General features: G+C 48.9%; 1 protein-coding gene across 1 annotated transcript in view; it reads right to left on the reverse strand.

The window, feature by feature from the left end:
- Positions 1-20,584, reverse strand: part of LOC130487340 (A.superbus venom factor 1-like) — an 86,776-nt gene that overhangs the window by 43,809 nt on the left and 22,383 nt on the right. Inside the window, exons 14-17 of the mRNA XM_056861171.1 lie at positions 10,563-10,712; positions 10,321-10,450; positions 9,787-9,858; positions 8,002-8,202 (exon numbers count right to left, since the gene is read on the reverse strand). Of these exons, the coding sequence (XP_056717149.1) occupies positions 8,002-8,202; positions 9,787-9,858; positions 10,321-10,450; positions 10,563-10,712 (553 nt within the window). The remainder of the gene's footprint in view (positions 1-8,001; positions 8,203-9,786; positions 9,859-10,320; positions 10,451-10,562; positions 10,713-20,584) is intronic.

Below are 20,584 nucleotides of genomic sequence, written 5' to 3' on the forward strand. Positions count from 1 at the left end.
AATGCAGAGGAAATCTAATGGATCTGTCCTCAGGGATCTGTTCTGGGCCCTGTGTTGTTCAACATCTTTATAAATGATTTGGATGAAGGAATTGAGGGGATGCTCATTAAATTTGCAGATGATACTAAATTGGGAGGGGTAGCAAATATGGTAGAAGACAGAGCCAAGATACAGAATGATCTTGAAAGGCTGGAGAATTTGGCTAAAACTAATAAAATGCATATCAGCAGAGATAAATGTAAAGCTTGGCATTTGGGTAGGAAAAATCAAATGCATAATTATAGGATGGGGGAGATTTGTCTTGGCAGTAGAATGTGCGAAAAGGATCTAGGGGTCTTCGTAGACCAAACACTGAACATGAATAAGCAGTGTGATGTGGTAGCTAAAAAGGCAAATGTGATCTTGGGCTGTATCAGCAGAAGTATAGTGTCCAGATCACACAAAGTGATGGTATCACTTTGCTCTGCTCTGGTTAGACCTCACCTAAAGTATTGTGTTCAGTTTTGGACACCACCATTAAAGAAGGTTATAGACAAGCTGGAACATGTCCAAACAAGGGCAATGAAGTTGGTGAGAGGTCTGGAGACCAAGTCCTATGAGGAAAGGTTGAAGGAGCTGCGTATGTTTAGCCTGGAGAGGAGACGACTGAGAGGGGATATGATAACCATCTTCAAGTACTTGAAGGACTTTTGTATAGAGGTGTCAGATTCTAGGACTCCGTTGCCTCTCAGGAATCATCAACTTTACTCCAGACGTTAGCAGAGAGTTAAAGTAGAATTTATTTGAAAGGAAGGGTACAGTAATCTATGAAACACAACGTTACAATGGCGCCAAATCATTTGGAGGGTATTCTTATAGAGTACACACACTAGCATGTTTACAAGTAACATCTTTGAAATGCAAAACATCAGAGGTTCCCCAATACCAAGAGAGAGAATTCACACCTTAAGATCAGAGCAGGATTACAATCAGGAAGTCACTTTGAAGTGGAGATCTCTCGAGCCTTTTGGCTGTTGTCTCTTCCTTCCCACGGGAAGGAGAGATGAAACGAAAGTCACCTCGCTATCCCGGGTCCGATTGCATGCCCTCGCTGACACTCCGCCTCCCCAAAGGCCCCCCCTCCAGATTTCCTGGTTTGTCCGGGTAATGGCGATGGAAATCCGCTACAAGGGTTGGAGCCTGTACGTGAACAGCGGACACCCACTCATCGTGACTGGAATTTAAATGTTTCCAACGCACAAGATATTCCAGTCGGCCCCTGCGCCTCCGAGAATCGAGCACCCTGGAGATTTCAAAGTGCCGTTCGCCCTGTACCATGATGGGAGTTGCCGCTTCGGGTTCGGGGTGCCATTCTGGTGCTTGTAGAAAGGGTTTTAATAGACTCACGTGAAACACCGGGTGCACCCCTTGTAAGGATTTGGGTAGCTCCAGCTCTACCGTAACCTCATTGATAACTCTGGAGATAGAAAATGGGCCCACAAACCGTTGGCTCAATTTTTTACACGGGCGTAAAGACCTGAGGTTCTTAGTGGAAAGATACACCTTTTCTCCGACCCTCAATTCCCACTGAGGTGTTCTGTGTTTGTCTGCTTGTAGTTTGTACCTATCTTTAGCCTGTTCCAGGTTTTTTACAAGCCAGGGCCAAGTGTTCCTCACTGTGTGATCCCATTTAGACACCTCGGGGGGATCGCCTTCTGGCGGGGTGGGTACAGCCCCTAATGGTCCAAAATCCATTCCATAAACTGCTTTGAATGGGCTCACCCCGGTTGCAGAGTGCACCGAGTTATTGTAGGCATATTCTGCCAGTGGCAGCAGATCAACCCAATTGTCTTGGTGATAATTAACAAAACAACGCAAATAACATTCCATCACCGCATTAACCCTTTCGGTCTGCCCATCCGTCTGGGGGTGATAGGCAGATGACAAACCCAACTGCACACCTACAATTCCTAAAAACGCTTTCCAGAACTTGGACACAAACACGGAGCCCCTGTCACTCAGGACCTTCCGTGGAAATCCGTGCAATTTGAATATGCAGTGTACAAACAAGCGAGCCAGTTTATGTGCAGATGGCATCCCTTCACACGGTACGAGATGAACTTGCTTAGAGAAAAGATCCGTGATTACCCACAGGACAGTCTTCCCCTGACTGGATGGGAGGTCTGTTATGAAATCCATCCCAATCACTCGCCAGGGTGCCTCGGGAGTTTCTAGGGGCTTTAATAATCCCGGGGGTTTTCCCATCAAACGTTTACTAGTTGCGCACACAGGGCAGGATTTGATAAATACTTCGATGTCTTGGCGCATCCCAGGCCACCAAAACTGTCTTCTTATTAGGTGTAAGGATTTAGCAAACCCAAAATGTCCCCCTATTGTTGAACTGTGGCTCCGTTCCAATATCTCCCGCCTCAGTTCCCTGGGCACGTAATGTTTGTTCTTACAGATACCGTTTTGGTCCGTCACCTGGGATGGGATAGATTCTTCCTCCCGCTCCCGTTGAAGAGCCGCCCCCCACCTTTTCTTGACTGCCTCCGGGAGGCTTTCTGGAACTGCCCAGAGGCGGGGAATGGCAACATCCGACCCCGGCAAGGAGATGGGTATCGGCCCTTCAGCCTGGTCCCTTCGCTCTATTTGGGAGCTTTCCCCCCCCTCCCCAGCGGTAGTGGTTGAGAGTTCTCCGGGGACTGCTGGGGATGAGGAGGTGGGAGCGACCACTTCACGAGGGGAACTCGAACTCGAGTCCTGTGCCGCCGCGCGGCTTTGCGCTCTGGTCAGAACTCCTGCACTATTCCCCTCTGGAGTCAAACCCAGGTGTTCCCGTGTGAAAAGAGAACCCACCGGCCGCTCAACCTGACACTCATATTGCGGCATGCGAGACAGTCCGTCTGCTAAGCAGTTTTCTTTCCCAGGCATGTGTTTGATGGTAAAATTAAACTTAGAGAAAAAGGTAGACCAACGCACTTGTTTGGCTGACAGCTTCCGCTGACCCAAAATAGATTCGAGGTTGCGGTGATCAGTACATACCACAAAGGGCTCGGCAGCCCCCTCCAGGAACTGTCGCCAAACCGTGAGTGCATGTTTAATCGCCATTGCCTCTTTTTCCCCAATTGGCCAATTGAGTTCAGGGCCAGAGAACTTCTTAGAAAAATATGCGCAGGGTCTAAGTCTCCCTTGATCATCCCTCTGAAGGAGCGCGCCTCCCATCGCCTTGTCAGAGGCATCTACCTGTAAGGTGAATGGCCTGGAGCAATCTGGGTGCGCCAGAATGGGTTCAGAGGTAAAGCGTTCCTTAAGAATTTCGAAAGCCGCCTGACACCTGGCAGTCCAAGGTACCTGGTATTGTGCAAAGGTGGCCTCTTGCCCCTTCCCCTTGGTTTTAAGCAAATCAGTAATAGGCAAGGCTATTTGAGCGAAATCCTGAATAAAATTTCTATAAAAGTTCGCAAACCCCAGAAACTGCTGAACTTGTTTGCGAGTTCTGGGAGGTTCCCATCCTAACACTGCCTGCACCTTTTCCGGATCCATGCTTAACCCTTGGGGAGATATCACATAACCCAAAAACGACAATTGGTCTTGGTTGAATGCACATTTTGATAACTTAGCATACAAATGATTGTCCCTTAGACGACTCAACACCTCCCGCACCAACTCTCTGTGCTCTGCGGGATCCTTGGAGTAAATTAATAAATCGTCGAGAAATACTATTACACCTTTAAATAGGAGGTCGTGTAGGATCTCATTAATTAATTGCATGAAGCACGAGGGCCCCCCAGACAGACCGAATGGCATGACTAAAAATTCAAACAAACCATAGCAACAAGAAAAGGCTGTTTTAGCTTCATCCCCCTCCTTGATCCGGACCCTGTAGTAGGCTTCCGCCAGGTCAATTTTCGAAAAAACACAACCCTCCTGTAACGCACTCAGGAGATCCGGAATTAAGGGAAGGGGGTAGGCATTAGTTTCAGTAATCGCGTTAAGCCCCCTGTAGTCTACACACAGTCTGAGATCAGATGTACCTTTCTTCTTCACAAAGAAGCAAGGAGAAGAAAATGCAGCCTTGGACGGCCGTATGAAACCCCGCTTCAAGTTCTTGTCCAGAAATTCTCGCAGCACTGTTTTCTCGTGAGGACTCATGGCATAAACTCGAGCCTTGGACGGTTTCACATCCTTAATCAGTTCGATGGCACAGTCCGTTGTGCGATGAGGAGGCAATAAATCACAATCCGTCCCTTCAAATACATCGGAAAAGTCACTATACTCTGGGGGTAACGTGGGCGTCTCCAAAGCAGCGGCGTCTCCCCCTTCCCCTCCAGGTAAATCATCCCGGCTGTGTCTCTCGCACTGGGGAGCTCCAAATACCACCTGCCTTTGTTCCCAATCAATGCTCGGGTTATGCCCCACCAACCAATTGATGCCGAGCACCACCGGGTAGGAAATTTTAGGAACTACCGTGAAGTGGATTTGTTCCCAGTGATTTCCCACCCCCAACCACATCTTGCGAGTGCGCAAATGAACCGGCCCCCCCCGCAGGTCACTCCCATCCATTTGATGGAAGTGTAGGGACTGGTCCAGTTCTCGAGTCCCAATTTTCAGACGCTCTACCACCGCCTGATCAATTAGGGTCCGGGAGCACCCGGAATCCACTATAGCCACAACAGCCACAGGTTCCCCCCCTTGGGGGTTTCGTAACACCACAGGTATCAGTAATGTCTCTCCCTGATCACTCACCCTACATGGAGCCGGTTTGGTTTCTTCCGCGGGTGCCCTCTGTGCCGGTTCCCTCACAGAAGGCCGTCCTCGTTTTTTGCCGGTGAGGGGCTTCGGAAACTATCTCGGGTACAACGATTGTGGAGATCCGATGAGGTTTCAGCTTGCAGGGCCGCCGCCCCACGGCGACCGTTCATCCCCTCCGCTCTCCTGTGCTCCAGATTCCGAGGTGGTGTCGCCTCCCGCTCTTGTGTCGCCCTGTTGCTCGTCCCTTCTGACGGCGTGTTGGTACATTTTGCTGCAAAATGGCCCATCTTCCCACACTGAAGGCAAGCTCCCTCCCTGAACCGACGCGCCCTGTCGAGACTGTAGACTCCTCGATGTCTTCCCTCTCGCCGGGGGCCTACTGCGTTGTCCCCTCTCGCGGGCGGGATAGGGATTGTCTTCGAAGGACGATCCCTGGAGAACTGGAGGGTAAGTTTGCGATTCTCTACCAGAGCTGCCAAACTTATCCACTCCTCCACCGATTCTGGATCTCCCAAAGTCAAACAGCCATCCAGCACTTCCCACCGCAACCCTTCGCGGAAATGCTGGACCTTTGTGGCCTCGCTCCACTCCCGTATCTTGCACGACAAAGATAAAAAGTCTTGTGCATACTCACTTACTGAGCGGGTTCCCTGCTTCAAACGACGCAGGGCAACCTTTGCCTTTTCCCCCCGGTGGGGGTCTTCGAACCTGCGTCGCAGAGCGGACAAGAACTCATCCAGGGATGCCAAAACCCTAGGCATAGTCTCTGCTGCCGTCACTGCCCACTCCACCGCTTCCTTCTCCAGCAGGCTGATCACATACCTGACCCGAGCCTCTTCCGCGGCAAAGGTCTCCCCCTGGTCCTTCATGAAGCCGGAAATTTGGAGTAAGAAGTGAGGCAACTGTGAGCTGGATCCGTCGAAAGATACCTTCAGGTCTCTGGCCGTAGGGCGTCTGGGCGTGGGAGCCTCCCCAACAACGAGCGGTCCTGTAGTCGGCCGCGAATCCGTTTGGGGTGGTTGCACAGGCTGTCCAAGCCCCCTCACTGCCCCTAGAACAGCTGCGAGATCCCGCTGCAAGGTGTCTAGCTGAGTTTGCAGGTCCCGATTCTGCAGAACGAGCATCTGATTCTGTCCGCGTATCAGAGTGGCCGCTTCTGCCGTGAGGGTAGGGGTGTGAGCGAGCGTGGGGTCCTTCCACCCTTCCCCCTCTCCATACCAAGCGGCCAGCGGTCCCCGGTAGAAGTCGCCTCCTGGTTCTGACGCTGCTCTCTGCCGCTGCCCGGCCCCCGAGAGTCGGGGGGTCCACGTCAGCCTCCCAGGGACATCGGTAGGCCCGGGTGGGCGCTGCTCCGGGGTCGCTTCTCCTTGGCCAACCTCAATATCAGCGGGAGTCTGCCGACTTTCCTCTCCCGCGTTGAGCGGCCCCGAGGGTGGTACAGACATCCTAATACTACTTCTGACCCGAAAACAAAAAAGGTTGGGATTGTAACGTACTGTCAGATTCTAGGACTCCGTTGCCTCTCAGGAATCATCAACTTTACTCCAGACGTTAGCAGAGAGTTAAAGTAGAATTTATTTGAAAGGAAGGGTACAGTAATCTATGAAACACAACGTTACAATGGCGCCAAATCATTTGGAGGGTATTCTTATAGAGTACACACACTAGCATGTTTACAAGTAACATCTTTGAAATGCAAAACATCAGAGGTTCCCCAATACCAAGAGAGAGAATTCACACCTTAAGATCAGAGCAGGATTACAATCAGGAAGTCACTTTGAAGTGGAGATCTCTCGAGCCTTTTGGCTGTTGTCTCTTCCTTCCCACGGGAAGGAGAGATGAAACGAAAGTCACCTCGCTATCCCGGGTCCGATTGCATGCCCTCGCTGACAAGAGGAGAGCGCAAAGTTGTTTTCTGTTGCCCCAGAAGGTCGGACCAGAACCAGCAAAAGAGTTTAGGAAGAACTTCCTAATAGTTAGAGCGGTTCCTCAGTGAAATAGTCTTCCTCGGGAGGTGCTGGGCTCTCCAACTTTGGAGGTTTTTAAGCAGAGGCTAGATGGCCATCTGACAGCAATGCTGATTCTGTGAACTTAGGCAGATCATGAGAGGGAGGGCAGGATAGGTTGTGTCAGCGCTTGGCTCTCGTGGCCCTCTCTTACATGGCCAAGGAAATGCTGATCACCACTTTGGGGTCAGGAAATAATTTTCCTCCAGGCCAGTTAGGCCAGGGATCCTGGAGGAAGATTTTTGTGGGGCCATCTTCTGGGCATGGAGCAGGGGTCACTGGGGGTGTGTGGGGAGGTAGTTGTAAATTTCCTGCACTGTGCAGGGGATTGGACTAGATGACCCTGGAGGTTCCTTCCAACTCTATGGCCACTTATGCTTGGTAATTAGCAGCACGTTCCAGTCTGAAGTGTCCCGCATATTTTTTTGAGTTCTTTACACTAAACCTTCATTCCGAAAGTCACTGTGAAGCCAGCACATACCTGCTTTGCATTACTTAAGAGCCTCTTTAATGCAACCTTTTTTCTTTGCTCCGTTCCCGCCTTGAAGCATCCACTCAAGGAAGCATGAAGAATCACAGCCGCGGGTTAGCTATGCAAACGACGATTGCTAATGGCTATGCAAATGAAGGAACAAAGGAGCAGGCGAGTGGGGTGGAATTTGTTGACTTTCTCCTCTTGCATTGGGACCGTGAATAGGCATTTTAAAGGTTGGATTTAAAAAAGGAGCTTTGAGCGAGCATAAATGGCCTATGATTCTATGAGAAAGTCTGCTAAAAGAGTTTGCTCTCCCTTCCCGGCAGTCTGAAACATACCAGTCAAATCTTCCAACTGGAAACGGGTGATATTCGGAGAAAACCCTACAGAGAAATGAATCCAGAAATGAAACCACCAAATCTTCTACCTGTCTCCAGGGCTGCCAACCTCCAGGAAGGTGGCACAAAAGAACAGTATTGAGACTCAGCACACACAAATATGTGGAATTACAAACTGTATTATATCCTGTGCAAAAGGTAGGGCCTAGAGAGCTCCCAGAATTACAACTGATCTCCAGACTGGAGAGATCAGTTCGCCCCGGAGAAAATGGCTCCTTTAGAGGGTGGATTCTATGGCACGATAGCCCACTGTGGTCTCTCCCCTCCACAAACCCCGCCCTCCCCAGGCTCCACCCCCAAATCTCCAGGAATTTGCCAAGCCAGAGTTGGCAACCCTATGCTGTGTCCCTCCTGTAGCTCCAAAAGAAGACAGAAACCCTCTACTTGCTTCTTGACAGGATCAGCTCCTCCTCCCGCGCATGCTCATCACGGATGCTCCGGATGTACCGGCAACATTCAAGGAAGGCAGCTTTGCACCCGTCCTGCTCAAGGATGTATCCTGCACGCTTCTCACAGCTGTGGCCCATGGGGTTGTCCTGCATGCCGTCTTCGCAGCACTTCCTCAGAGTCCGGCCCTGATACTGGGCCACTGAAACACAGAAGCCTCAATGAAACCTAAGGTAACATCCCTTCTCCGCACCATTTTCTCTCGGTATTCAAAACAGGAGACAGCCAGTATTCAGAGAAACCCTACGGAGGAATAAATTCTGGGTCATCAGTATCCAGAATTATACAACATTAAGGCTGAGGAGGAAGAAAATTGTTAAAGACTGGCTATTCCCTTGCTCCATCATCAACCCAAAGGGATTGAGACTGGGAAGGGCAGCCGTGAAGGAGCTAGGAAAGATTCTTACATGTGAGGATGTATCTCTGGCAACCAAGATCAAGTTAATTCATGCCATAGTATTCCTCATTAACTACATATGGGTGTGAAAGCACAACAATGAAGAAAGCTGACAGGAAGAAAGTTGATTTATTTGAAATATGGTGTTGTGTGGAGGGTTTTATGGATACCGTGGACCGCCAAAAACACAAACAAGTGGGTTCTAGATCAAATCAAACTTGAACTCTCCCTGGAAGCTAAAATGACCAAACTGAGGCTATCATATTTTGAAAGGAAGCACAGCCCTCAGTTTGCAAGACCTAAGTAAGGTCCTAATGATAGGACATTTTGGAGTTCATTAATTCATATGATTGCCATAAGTTGGAAGTGACTTGATGGCACTTCACACACATACACACACACACACACACAGAATCCAAAAACATACTTTGTTTTTTGGCTGGGTTTTATGGGTTGTCATTATTTGAGATATTTCTTTAGTTGCATTGTATTTTGTATATATATATTTTTAAATAGCCCCTTGGCTGAGAAGTAAGTTATAGATGTGAAAAATAATAAATGATGAATATGGACCCATACTATTGGTCCATGAACCCCCTCCTCTGATTGGTAGAGGCTCAGGTGGAGAAAGGTTTTCCAGCCCAGCCACTTCAGATACACAAGGGAATACATGTGATGCTGCCTTACGCAGAGGCCTTTTATGCATGGCTGTTTCCCTCACGGTCATCCCTCCGATGACATTGGGTCTTTGTCTTGATGATGCATGCCGTTTCCAACCATCAGAGGTTGCCTCACTCTCCCCCAGTGTTTCCCCACGTTTTGCCCGCATTTTGAGAGACTTGTTTTATCTCAAATTTGAAAACATGGGCAAAATGTGAGGAAACGCAGGGGGGGAGTGGTTGGAAATGGCAGGCAGAATTTTAAAAACTGAAGTCATCAGAGGCCAAGGCTTTCCCCTAATGTTGCCTCCTGGCACGTTGAATCACAGCTTGCTTGCCTTTGAATATCAAGGTTCCCTTTAGTCACCATGGCTAGTAGCCACTGAAAGACCTTCCCTCCATGAACCCGCCCAATCCCCTTTTAAAGACATCTTTGCCTGCAGCCATCACTCCAGCCTCTGGCAGCAAATTCTACATTTTCATCACTCGCATCAAGAAGTATTTCCTTTTGTCTGTCCTGAATCTGCTGCCCACCAGCTTCATTGGATGCCCTCCGAAGCAAGCAAGCTGGGATGCCCACCCTCTCCCAATCTCACACGCCTTTCTGGCCATCGCACATCACAGCTGGACTGCTTGGAGTGGCCTGCCAGGCCCCGTACTTCTCCCGTACCTTTGCTGGCCTTGGAGTCCAGAAGCTGCAGAGAGCGGCGCCGACGTCTTGTGGGCTGCTGGCACTTTGGATCTTGGGTGGGGAAAATGGGGGAGGGGGAGACAAGAACAGGAAATCATTCCACTGGCAGGAAATAAGGAAACTCTGCTGCATTCCAGTTCTTGTGCACGCTGATCCCAGGCCTGTTTTCTCAGAAGTAAATCCTGCCACATTGAACCGGACCTACTCCCATGTAGGACAGAAGTGCACCCTGCAGTAATTAGGGACTGTGGTCTATAATATTGTGCATAGCTTGCTGAATCTGGGATCCTACTGTGTAGTTTTTGCATCATGTCATGTGCAGTGTTAACACTTATGCTTTGCTTCCGTTCTGTTTTTGGACTTCTGGTGGGTTCTACAACTCTAATCCTATTGCACTGTTTCTTGACTGTCCCATCCTGTCGATTGTACTGATGCACTCCCTGTAATCTGCCTTGAGTCCAAGTGAGAAAGGCAGACTATAAATAACATACATAAATAAATAAAACAAAATACCTGATCTTTGGGGCGTGGAAATCTTATTGCTCATCTCCAGGGCCAGTCCAGCATCTGCAAACACTCCTATGTTGTTACTGCCGCTGCCAGCCGTGCATCCGATGTCGCTCTTCTCTACGGTGTCCCATATCTGCCATGCAAAAGGAACGAGTGAGAGGACTGAACAGAGCGGACTGAGCGCATGCCAAGGCTAGACACGATCGGCACCGGGTGTTCCTGCCATGGCGAATGCCCTGCCTCACCTTTGCCTGGGTCAGCTTGTTCTTCTTGTGGAGGACGTAGACCCCTTTGTCGACAGCCACGAGGCCCACGTGAGCATTTGCGTCGCCTTCCAGTTTGATTCTCATTTCTGCTGCTGGGGCGTGAATTTTGTTATCTCCTGTCACTACCAGCTGTTGAACAAAGGAGACAGTGAGGGTTAGGTCTGAGACAGAAGAAACACCTGGTTGGAAGTCTTTGTGGGGTTCATGATCTTGGATCAAACTTTTAAGTCCATTAAGATGTCTTACGGATCTCCCATACATTGATTTTTCTCACAACTGAACAAGGGCTACAACCATACTTCCCATTCTCCTGGTTTGATTGCCCTGTTGTTGGACCTCCAAAGGAACTGGTCGGACACTGTGTGAGGCGGGATGCTGGACTAGATGGACCCTCAGTGGTCTGATCCAGCAGGACTCCTCTGAGGTTCTCATCAGAGGAAGGCCTTAGCCCCTCTGCCCTGTTGCTGGACCTCCAGAGGAACTGGTTGGCCACTGTGTGAGATGGGATGCTGGACTAGATGGGCCCTCAGTGGTCTGATCCAGCAGGGCTCTTCTGATGTTCTTATGTATTTGATCAAGTAAAACGAAAATTTAGTTACAACAGCTCTTGGTAAAATGGTCTGTTTAACATAAAAGACATTATGACAGCTTCTTCTGCCTTATTACAAATGCCCTGGCACAGAATCTCGCAACCTGATAGGTAATATCTTTAACAGAATCATCTAATAACAAGGTAGTGTGGCTAACTCTCTCTCTATTTGGGAAGCTAGACAAAATTGGATCGATGAACATTTTACGTATGTCTTGATAAAATGGGCAGTGTAAAAGAACATGTTCAACTGTTTCTACCATGCTAGATTGACAAGGACAGGGGCGGAGTTCATAAGGGAGACGGGCATACCTCCCTTCAAGAAGAGCAGATGGGAGGGCATTAAAGCAGGCCAAAGTAAAGGCTCTTCGATATTTAGGGTAATCTAAGGCACAGAGATAATTTGCGGGAGCCAAAAAATTAATACGGTTCTCCACTACTGGAACCGAGTGATCTGCCAGCTTGGAGGGCCGTGTCCCAAAGCCTCTGTTTAGCTATAGTTTTTGCTCCTTGATAGCCAAGATTTAGTAGAGTTGTGCTTGATAAACCTAAACGTTGCAATTTATCCTCAATTGATGTAATCCATTTTGAGGAAAAATTATCTGCAAAGATTAGGGGAGTTAAACCAGATGGGAACAGATTTAGCTTTAACCAATAAGAAATAGCATGGTACCAAGAACGTGTTTCTAATATCACCATCCCGGCTTCCAGTCTGATCAGTGCATTTGAAATACAATGTGGGACTCCGAATAGGGATCTGAGAAAATCACCAGAGGATGTGGGGAGCAAAAAGAGCTCAGGGTGAATGACCCCTAAAACGCAAGACCCAGACCATCGCTTGGGCAGTCTAGAGTAGGCATGACTGCCACAGAGCCAGAAAAAACCCATCAGGGGCTACCCAGGAAAGTGAAATTTCACCAGAGTTGCTGCTGCCCCCCTTTTCTATTGCAGGGCAGGAGAGACAAACCCACGGTCTCAGGCAGGGGGCATGAGACCCCCTCAAATGACTCCCAGTAGGGGAGCCCAGATTCTGAGCCACGGGGGGGGGGGGAGATAAAAGCAAACAATGTTAGCATATAATAGAATGTAGGTACAGTCATTTGTTGAACATAAAGTCGTTTGGCATCAGGAAAAATAGCGTGTGTTGAAATCTCAAAGCCTCTGGCATCAGGAAAAAATAGCGTGCGTTGAAATCTGGAGAAAAATAGATTTCGTTGAAATCTGGAGAAAGGCACTTAATGTCTGCAGAGTGTAGCTGAAAAGGAGAAAAGCAATGTCCACAGCAAGAGTTCTAGAGCCACATAAGAGTTCTGTCCAAAGGCAAAAGGTGGCTGAAAGTAAAACCTGAAAATCTCAAAAGTCAATTAATTCAGTCTGTGCATGTAAAGAGCAAGATTTTCCCCTGTTGACATAAAACCTGAAAATCTCAAAAGTCAATGAATGCAGTTTGTGCATGTAAAGAGCAAGATTTTTCCCCTGTTGACCTAGAGGGGCTTCCCCCCACCTTACTTTTCTTTGACACACAGAAAGCAGTGACCATTTTATGCCCAAGAAAGCTACTGACAGACTGAGTAAGACCTCAGAGCCTAATAAGCAGCCACTATCACTTTTCTCAAACCCTTAAAAATCTCCATTGCTTGCTTTAGACCATCTGGAGAACAGATCCACAAAAAAAGAAAAGAAAAACCAAAAGCTGTTTCTTGCTGCTGTGAGGTGGCATTGTCTGCAAAGTTCTTGCCAAGCCTCGTTAACTTGCCAAGCCTCCCCAGGATGTTTCCCCCTTTTTCTAATGCAACCTGGCTGCTGCTCAGGTCAGGGCAGGTGGCAAGTAGAGTTCTGACACAAAAAGGGAATGTAACCAGAGCTCATCCATCAGATCCCCAAGCAGAGGTTTCATTTCCCGAGGCTGTCTATCAGAGTCACAAAAACCAAGTTTACACCAGGAAGCAAGGAAGGCATAGATGGTAGCAGACCCCCCCTCCCCCCGCAAACTGGCAGGCTGTAATAAAAATGAGGAAGCCTGCATCCAGGAAGGAGTTAATGAGTGGCTGGCGTGCCTGTGCATCTGGAAACAGCTGAACTAGATGAGGGGCTGCAGGGCCTGCATACGCGGCAAAGCCAGGATCGCCTGTGTCCCACACTTCAGGATCGGTGGATGGAAGGCAGCTATCAAGACCCTCTGTCTGGCTGGACCCTCCAAGAAAGCAACAAACATCTGGCTTTGATGGTGGGAAAGTTTTCTTCAGCCTTCCCGGCACTGGCCGCTTTCAAGGCTTGTTCCAGTTGGGCATAAGTCCACATCTGGGTTGCTAACCTCCCGTCCCTTGTTCCTTGCACTGATTTTCTCCCAAGGCATGGCTGGCCCCACTTTCTTCACCCCGGTTTCTGTCACTCTCTGCAATGTACCTCTGGAGAGCTCTGGCAGTCTTTCTCCCCTCTTTCTGTTCCCAGTCTGCATCAAGATTTCAAACCTCTGAGCACTGGGGGCTTGGAGCACTTTGTCAAGAGCACTCTGGTCGATTAAATCTGACTTTCGATTGATTTCTTTTTGAAGCGGTTGAGGCTTGGGAGAGGGGGAGAGCGGGGGCTTGTCGGCAACCTTGCCGGCTGCTGCTGGGCTGGATGCACTTTCTGGAGGGGTGGAATCTGGAGCGGGTGATGCTTGGGTGGGGCTACTCCTGGTCGACTGCAGGAGTAGAAGCCGGGACAGTAGAAGCCAGGAGAGGGAGGGGTTGTTGCTGAATGGGCTGGTGCGTGCCAGTTGGAGAAGGCACAGATGCACTGAGCTGGGAAACACTGGGCTGTGGAGTGGAGTTTAATCCAGAAGCTGCGGTGACTGCTGCAATTGGTGCGGGCTGGGGATCGATGCAGGGTGGCAAAATCTTTGGGGTTTGACACAAAGCAACAGTGTGAAGTCCATTTCCCTTCGGGGGATTGACGAGACAGCACTTGGCTGCAAGATGGGGCTGTCCCCGGAGTTCCCAAAACAAAGAAATGTAATGTTTTTCACTGTATTTCCCTGTCCTGATAATAAAATGGTCCATGAGTGCGAGAAGAGAGTAATCAAGTGATCCCTCCAGGGGCCATCTAGTCTCTCCATCAGACTCAAACTGAGGCCAGGCTATCTGGCAAAAGAAAATAAACTGCTTATTTGATAACCCTTGTGCACTACTAAATTTCTTCCAATTTTTCACAATACATGTCATGGGGCAGCGTTCTACACTTAACGCATGACCCATGCTCAGAACAGGAGATTTTCTCGGTTTTATCGAGCGTGGCAAGATGCTGCAGACCTGGGGCCCAAAAGCACCTACAATGATATGTGTCTCTTATAACCCCTCTACCTCCCGGAATCTCTGGCACAGCGGAAACCTTTCTGTCACTATGCAGGTCCGCTCATCAATCACACAGGCAAGATAACACAAGGGAAAGGGAGGACCGCAGAGTATGGGGTCTCTTTGGTCAGACTGTAGAACAGGGATTTTAACAACAATCAGTTGGTCGGCAGGCCAGCTCCCTCGCGAGATACCTGGATTCTCAGCCAAAGCCACAATCAGCGCCTCTGAAGTAGAAGTCCACGCAAAGATCACACAGCCGCCTCAATTTCACAAAGAATAGAGATATGTGCATGTCCCAGTATTTTCTCTTTTCACAATATAAACACAAAATCAGTTTCCCCCTCTGTTGTGCTGATCTCCAGTGGCTGGGCAGGCATTCGGAAAAGCCTTCACTGGATCTTCCACCCTTGAGGAAAAGCTGGCTTCTCCCAGACAAATGGTCCAGTGAGCTCTTGAGAATCAGAAATCCCCCAGGAGGTTTACTCCGGGAAGGCTATGTAGCCGAAAAGCCAGGGGAATTCTAAAAGCGAATTTCCCCCAAAAAAACTTGTTTGGGGGCAGGTAGAATCGGCTTACCTTGCCCCACATTTAGGGCGCCATTATGTTGTGCCTAAAAAACCATTACCCCAGGTATATCTGATCAAGGATAACGCTCTGGAGATCAGGAAGTACTTTTACAGCTTGCTCTATTTAATGGTACCGAGTTAAAACATTCAAGCCGGGATCAAAATCTCTCCAGCCGAAACACAAAGAGTCAGACTGCAGAAAGAATTGCATTTTCATTTAGCATTGATCAACCTTTTATACACTTTCTCTTCAATTCCTTCAATAATGATACTTTTCGTTTTTTCTCATGCTGTCATTCTTAACAAAGTTTCTGTAAAGCAAGTGCAAAGCAGTTCTTTTGCGAAGGTCTTTGTAATGAGATAACAAGCTAGCAAGGCAGAGCAAATCTGGCAGAGGTTGGAATGTTGCAGACTGAGGAATGTTTGTGTTTTTATGCAGACTAAGTGAATTGAAAGCAAGACGAGGGAGGGGTTGACACGCATTTATCTACACGAGTGTCATGTCTAAAAGGAGGATCCCTGCACCTGTTTATGTACAGAGGGGCAGTTAATAGTGCCACAGGTAAAATACCTTTATTGTGGGCACTTCAGGACTACTTCTAATTTGTAGTATCTGTTAAAGAGGCATATCTGCGACCCAAACATGAGTTGAGGAATCACCTTTCCCTGGAAAACTTTCATAGCAGAAGGTATGTGGGAACCCCATTTTGTAACATTTTTTTAAATTATTTATGATATTTCTTTTCGTGTAAGCTGGTCTTTGACCGTAATAAATAAATGATGATGGTGTTGTTGTTATGATGCACAGCTAGGGTCATAGGGACTGGTGGAAAAACTCTGGAGCCTAATTTGAGTAACAGGGGGGTTCCTGTGGCTTCAGGAGAGACGGTTTCCTCCTCCGGAATCAACCCTTCCCTTCTGTTGACAGTTATGGCTAACCGACGCTCTCTCTGCCTCACACTCTTACGTGTTAACACGTTTTTTGTTAAAATGAGGTTAAAAGTTACAGAAGCCTCTCAAGAAAAATGATGTTTGTTTTGAATGACTTCATGAATATTTATTAAAACAGGGTTTTTTTCTTGAACATTTGATAACGCGTGCTATTCAAAACCCCTCCACATTAATAGAACCGGCTGTTTAAGGACTCTGCTGTTAAAGAGGTGGAATATTCTGCACCTGGGCAGTGCTGGGATATTACCCCTAAAGAAGCGAGTGGGTTATTTTCCTTTTTTCCCCCAACAGGGACTCTCCCAGAAAAAAATGAGTACCTGTTCCTGTGGTGAACGACAACGAGTATAATGGAGCCAGCTGAGCTACAGAACACCCCCCCTCTCTCACACACAAACACACCCACACAGAGCCTGGAATGGCCTCCTCGTGTGAATTTTCAGAATGGCTGAGAGAGAGAGCGTCCAATCTTCTAAATAAACAGGATGTTCCTGAAGACATTAATTTCAACCCAAAGGAATTTTTAAAATGTAAGGGCGACACAACTCTGCTCTTCCACACCTTCCAAATAAGCCACAAGTGACAATAGGTACAGTTGTGTAGCTCCACAACTTATTCCCATCAGAGACAGCCATGGTGATTCTGGGGCCCGGGCCAAAAGTCCAGGATGGGGCCCCAAAATCACTTCGCCTGATGATGGGGAACTGACACACATTAATCCATTTGACGGTAGTTTCCTGGGCCCTAACACTTTCTAATTAGAACTGAAACTGAAGTGCCCCAAATAAAGGTATTTTACCTGTGGCACTATAGATTGCCCCTGTGTACGTGAACAGGTGCAGGAATTCTCCTTTTAGACATGATACCCATGTAGATAAATGCGTGTCAAGAATCAACCCCCCCTCTCTGTCTTCTCTTGCTTTCAAATTCACTTAGTCTGCACAAAGCACATACACTCACATTCCTTAATGCGCAACATCCCTGCTTCGCTAGTGCGTTATCTTGGTAACGAGAACTTCATGTTTCAGTAAAAGAACTGGTTTAATGCAGAATTGCTTGTTAAGGATGAGAGCATGAGAAAGTTAGGATTGTATTGTCTTGAAATCCATTGTTAGAAAATGTATAAAGCTTGAGCAATTCTAAACAGCAGTGTGATTAAAATATTGTCAAAGGCTTTCACGGTCAGAGTTCATTGGTTCTTGTAGGTTATCTGGGCTGTGTGACCACGGTCACACAACCCGGATAACCTACAAGAAGCAGTGTGATTCTTTCTGCAGCCTGACTTTTTGGGGAATTTTTCACGGAGCTTTGCTGTGGTTTAAAATCTGATTTGAGGCGCTCCAAATTTTTGATTATTCATTGCAGCTCCGAATTTTCCTGAACCGAGCAACAAAACCAGCATTATGCCCGCATCAACTGAAACCTCTTTTGTGCCGTACTTTCCTGTTACTGCACATTTTTTGGCTCGGAATTCCATGAAGAAGTTTTGCTTCGGTTCACTTGCCACCGCCCATGATGGGCAATGACCCCTCCCCCAAGAACAACGATTGGCTGGGGGAGTTTCGTGCTCGGTTGAAGACACCGCCCCTTTTGTTTCAGTTTGTGCGGCGGCCAGCAGGTATTGCTTGCTACGGGAGTGGTCAGCATTGGGTGCCTATTTCAAGTTATTTCCTTTGTTTCAAAAGTCCCGCTGTATTGCTGTGGTGCTCGAGCCAATTGCATCACGCGTCCAGGTCACTTGCCCGCTGCTGTGAATGTGCTTTGTGTTGGTAGAGGCTGACCCATTTCTTGTATTCCCTCTTGGGCCAGCACGCTCATCGTAACTCACCTGAAGAAGCTGCATTTTGTTTCGATGGCTGGAAGCCAAAAATCAACTGGTGTCCGTGGTGTTTCGTGGAGGGAACGAGAAATGCTCGATTTACTCTCCATATGGGGCGAGCACAGGATGCAGCGGGCTCTGCTCAAATCGCATCACAACACTGATGTGTTTGAGAAAATAGCCGCAGAGATGGCGCGGGCCATCATCGCTCGGCGCTTGAGTGCCGTTCTAAAACCAAAGCACTGCGTCAAGATTACAAGAGATTGTATGGAGAGAAGAGGCAGAAGGCTTAATTCCCCCCCAAAAAAGCAGCGGCCCTCGTCCTTTCGGAGCGGATCCGCTTCCCAGTTGGCGAGGAAAAGGGCCAGAGGTCTCTCTGGTGGCGGCTTCTCCACCCGGCTGTCGGGAGCAAGTCGAGTAAGGGAGCCGCTGCGGTTCACCTGCCAGCCGGGAGCTACCCACGGCCGGGAACCCAGCTGCTCAGGAACCCCAGGGGCGAGCTGGAAAGGCAGGCCGGAGGGTGCCAAGTTGAGGAAGAGTGGGGGGATCGCAGAGGGAGGGTGGGTGGGGGTTTCCCCCTGTTCCCGGGCGGGGTTTGGAGGAGGAGATCTGGTGCTCCTTGGCCATTGATGCACGGGAGGTTTTGCCTTGGGTTTGCACATTTCCAGATGCACATTTTCCCCATCCAAATTAAGTGCCCCTGGGTTTTGAGAATTCGGATGGGGGAAATGTGCATCTAGAAAGCGGCAAATCCAAGGTGAAACCTCCCAGGCATAAACAACCGGCATCTTGGCTGGCCCGTTCGGCATGCGGCTCCCTCCCCGGGTCTTATTCTGGCTTGAGGGAAGAGGAGCCGCTGCTGCTGTTCTCCTTCCTCCCTGCCCTCTTCCCTACTTCCTTCCCAGCCGGCGGCATGGAAAAGCCCCAAGAGAGCCATAATGGCTTCTTGGAGCCGGGTGGCCTGGCCGAGCTGGAGGCGTGTGCGAAAGTCTGGAGGGGGGGAAGTGCTCCTCCCTCCACACTTTCACACACACCTCCAGCTTGGCCGCACCGTTCTGGCTCCCTCGGTGGTAGCTGGAGACCTGGCAACCCTAGCCTTCCTTCCCTCCTTCCCTCCCTCCCTCCTCTGCAAAGCCTCTCTTAGGGTTTCCACTCTCCAGTTGGTGGCTGGAGTCCTGGCAACCCTAGCCTTCCTTCCTTGCCTTCTAGCGCAGTGCCATCCTGAACTCAGTGCAAAAGTGGGGGGGATTTGGCGGTTTGGGGGGCGACTATTCAGCCGGGGGGAACGTGGTGGCGGGCAGAGGTGAGGCAATCCCTCTTTGAGGTGAAGGGGGGGTTCATGAAATCCAAAGAAGGAAGGAGTAGGCAGGAATGGAGAGGAAGTGAAGCACATTGGAAATCGGACCTAAACCTGCATGGGAGGTGTTGCCTTGCATTTGCCGCTCTCTAGATGCACATTTTCCCCACCTGAATTCTCAAAACTCAAAAACAAACACCCCTGCTTGTTTTCAGAACGCACGGGACATATGCGTCTACAGAGCGGCAAATTCAAGTCAAAACCTCCCATGCACAGATATCATGATTCCCAAGAAAATCACAGAAATTCAACAGCAAAGACGGGTCGCAAAACTGCAGAAGGCTCCCGCCCTATAGGATGGGGGGATTATGAAAGTGCGGGAAAAAGTCCCCAGGATTGGAGAAGGAGTGAAGCATGAGGGGGAAATGCTTTGTTGCAGTGGGGGGGATTTGGCTGTTTGGGGGGGCGACTATTCAGCTGGGGGGAGCAAACAACACGACACTTCAGTAAGACTTTGGAGGGCACCATTTGGGGGTGATGTACATCTATTCAGAACAAAAACTTTGGAGGACAGCGCTTGTTAACATTGTAATGGTAAACACATGCCTTGGCCGGAGGGGGGTTCACTTATTGCACAGCTGGAAGAAAGATGTTTCGCTGTCACCTCCACATCCTGTCGGCAGCTTTGAAGTAGTTAATGAAAAGGGGGGAACTCAGTCCCTCCCTCCATTTTCTCTCCAACAACTGTCGCGTGCGACGGTTCTAGCGATGGTTTTGCAAGTCCGAGGGAGGTAGGGAGTCCAGATACATATCACACAAGGCACTGTGTTAATGCATGAGGCATTTATGCACACGCAAAAAATCAGTGCAGTGGAGGTTTTAACTGTACTTCTGCACTGCCTTTTTCTTTTTTGCTTACAATTTCCACAGCAGTTGGAATCACACCTCATGGAGGGAGCGGGGGTTCTGGGTGGCAGCAAAATACCAACACCTGTAAACGTGCTCCCACCGACAGCAATAATGGAGGACCATGGCAAAGTGGGGAAAGGGGGGATTTCCAATCTTTCGAGTCAGTGCCCGGGCACGTCCGGGACAGTGTTGTCAAATCAACAGCGGGGAGCGACATCTAGAGGGCAAATGGAGCAAGGCAGGATCATGGGAAGAGTGGGCAGGATTAGGTGGATTTGGAGCGGTGAGTCATGAGCGGGGAACAGACGTAAGCGGAGCAGAGAAGCACGCTGTTTCTCCCGTGAAAAATCGAAAATGCCTCAGGATGGGGGGGGGGGGAAGCTGCGTTGCCATGAAAAAGCTATTTAAATCGGTTTATTGTTTGCTCCGATTCGAAACCGAAGCAAAATCCACCGTGAAAAATACCCCTTTGTGTTTGGGATGGAGAGATTTGATCTCAGCTTTGTACTGTTTAAAACTTGGTACCATTAAAGAG

The sequence above is a fragment of the Euleptes europaea genome, chromosome 1 (assembly GCF_029931775.1).
Source record: "Euleptes europaea isolate rEulEur1 chromosome 1, rEulEur1.hap1, whole genome shotgun sequence".
Classification (NCBI taxonomy): Eukaryota; Metazoa; Chordata; class Lepidosauria; order Squamata; family Sphaerodactylidae; genus Euleptes; species Euleptes europaea.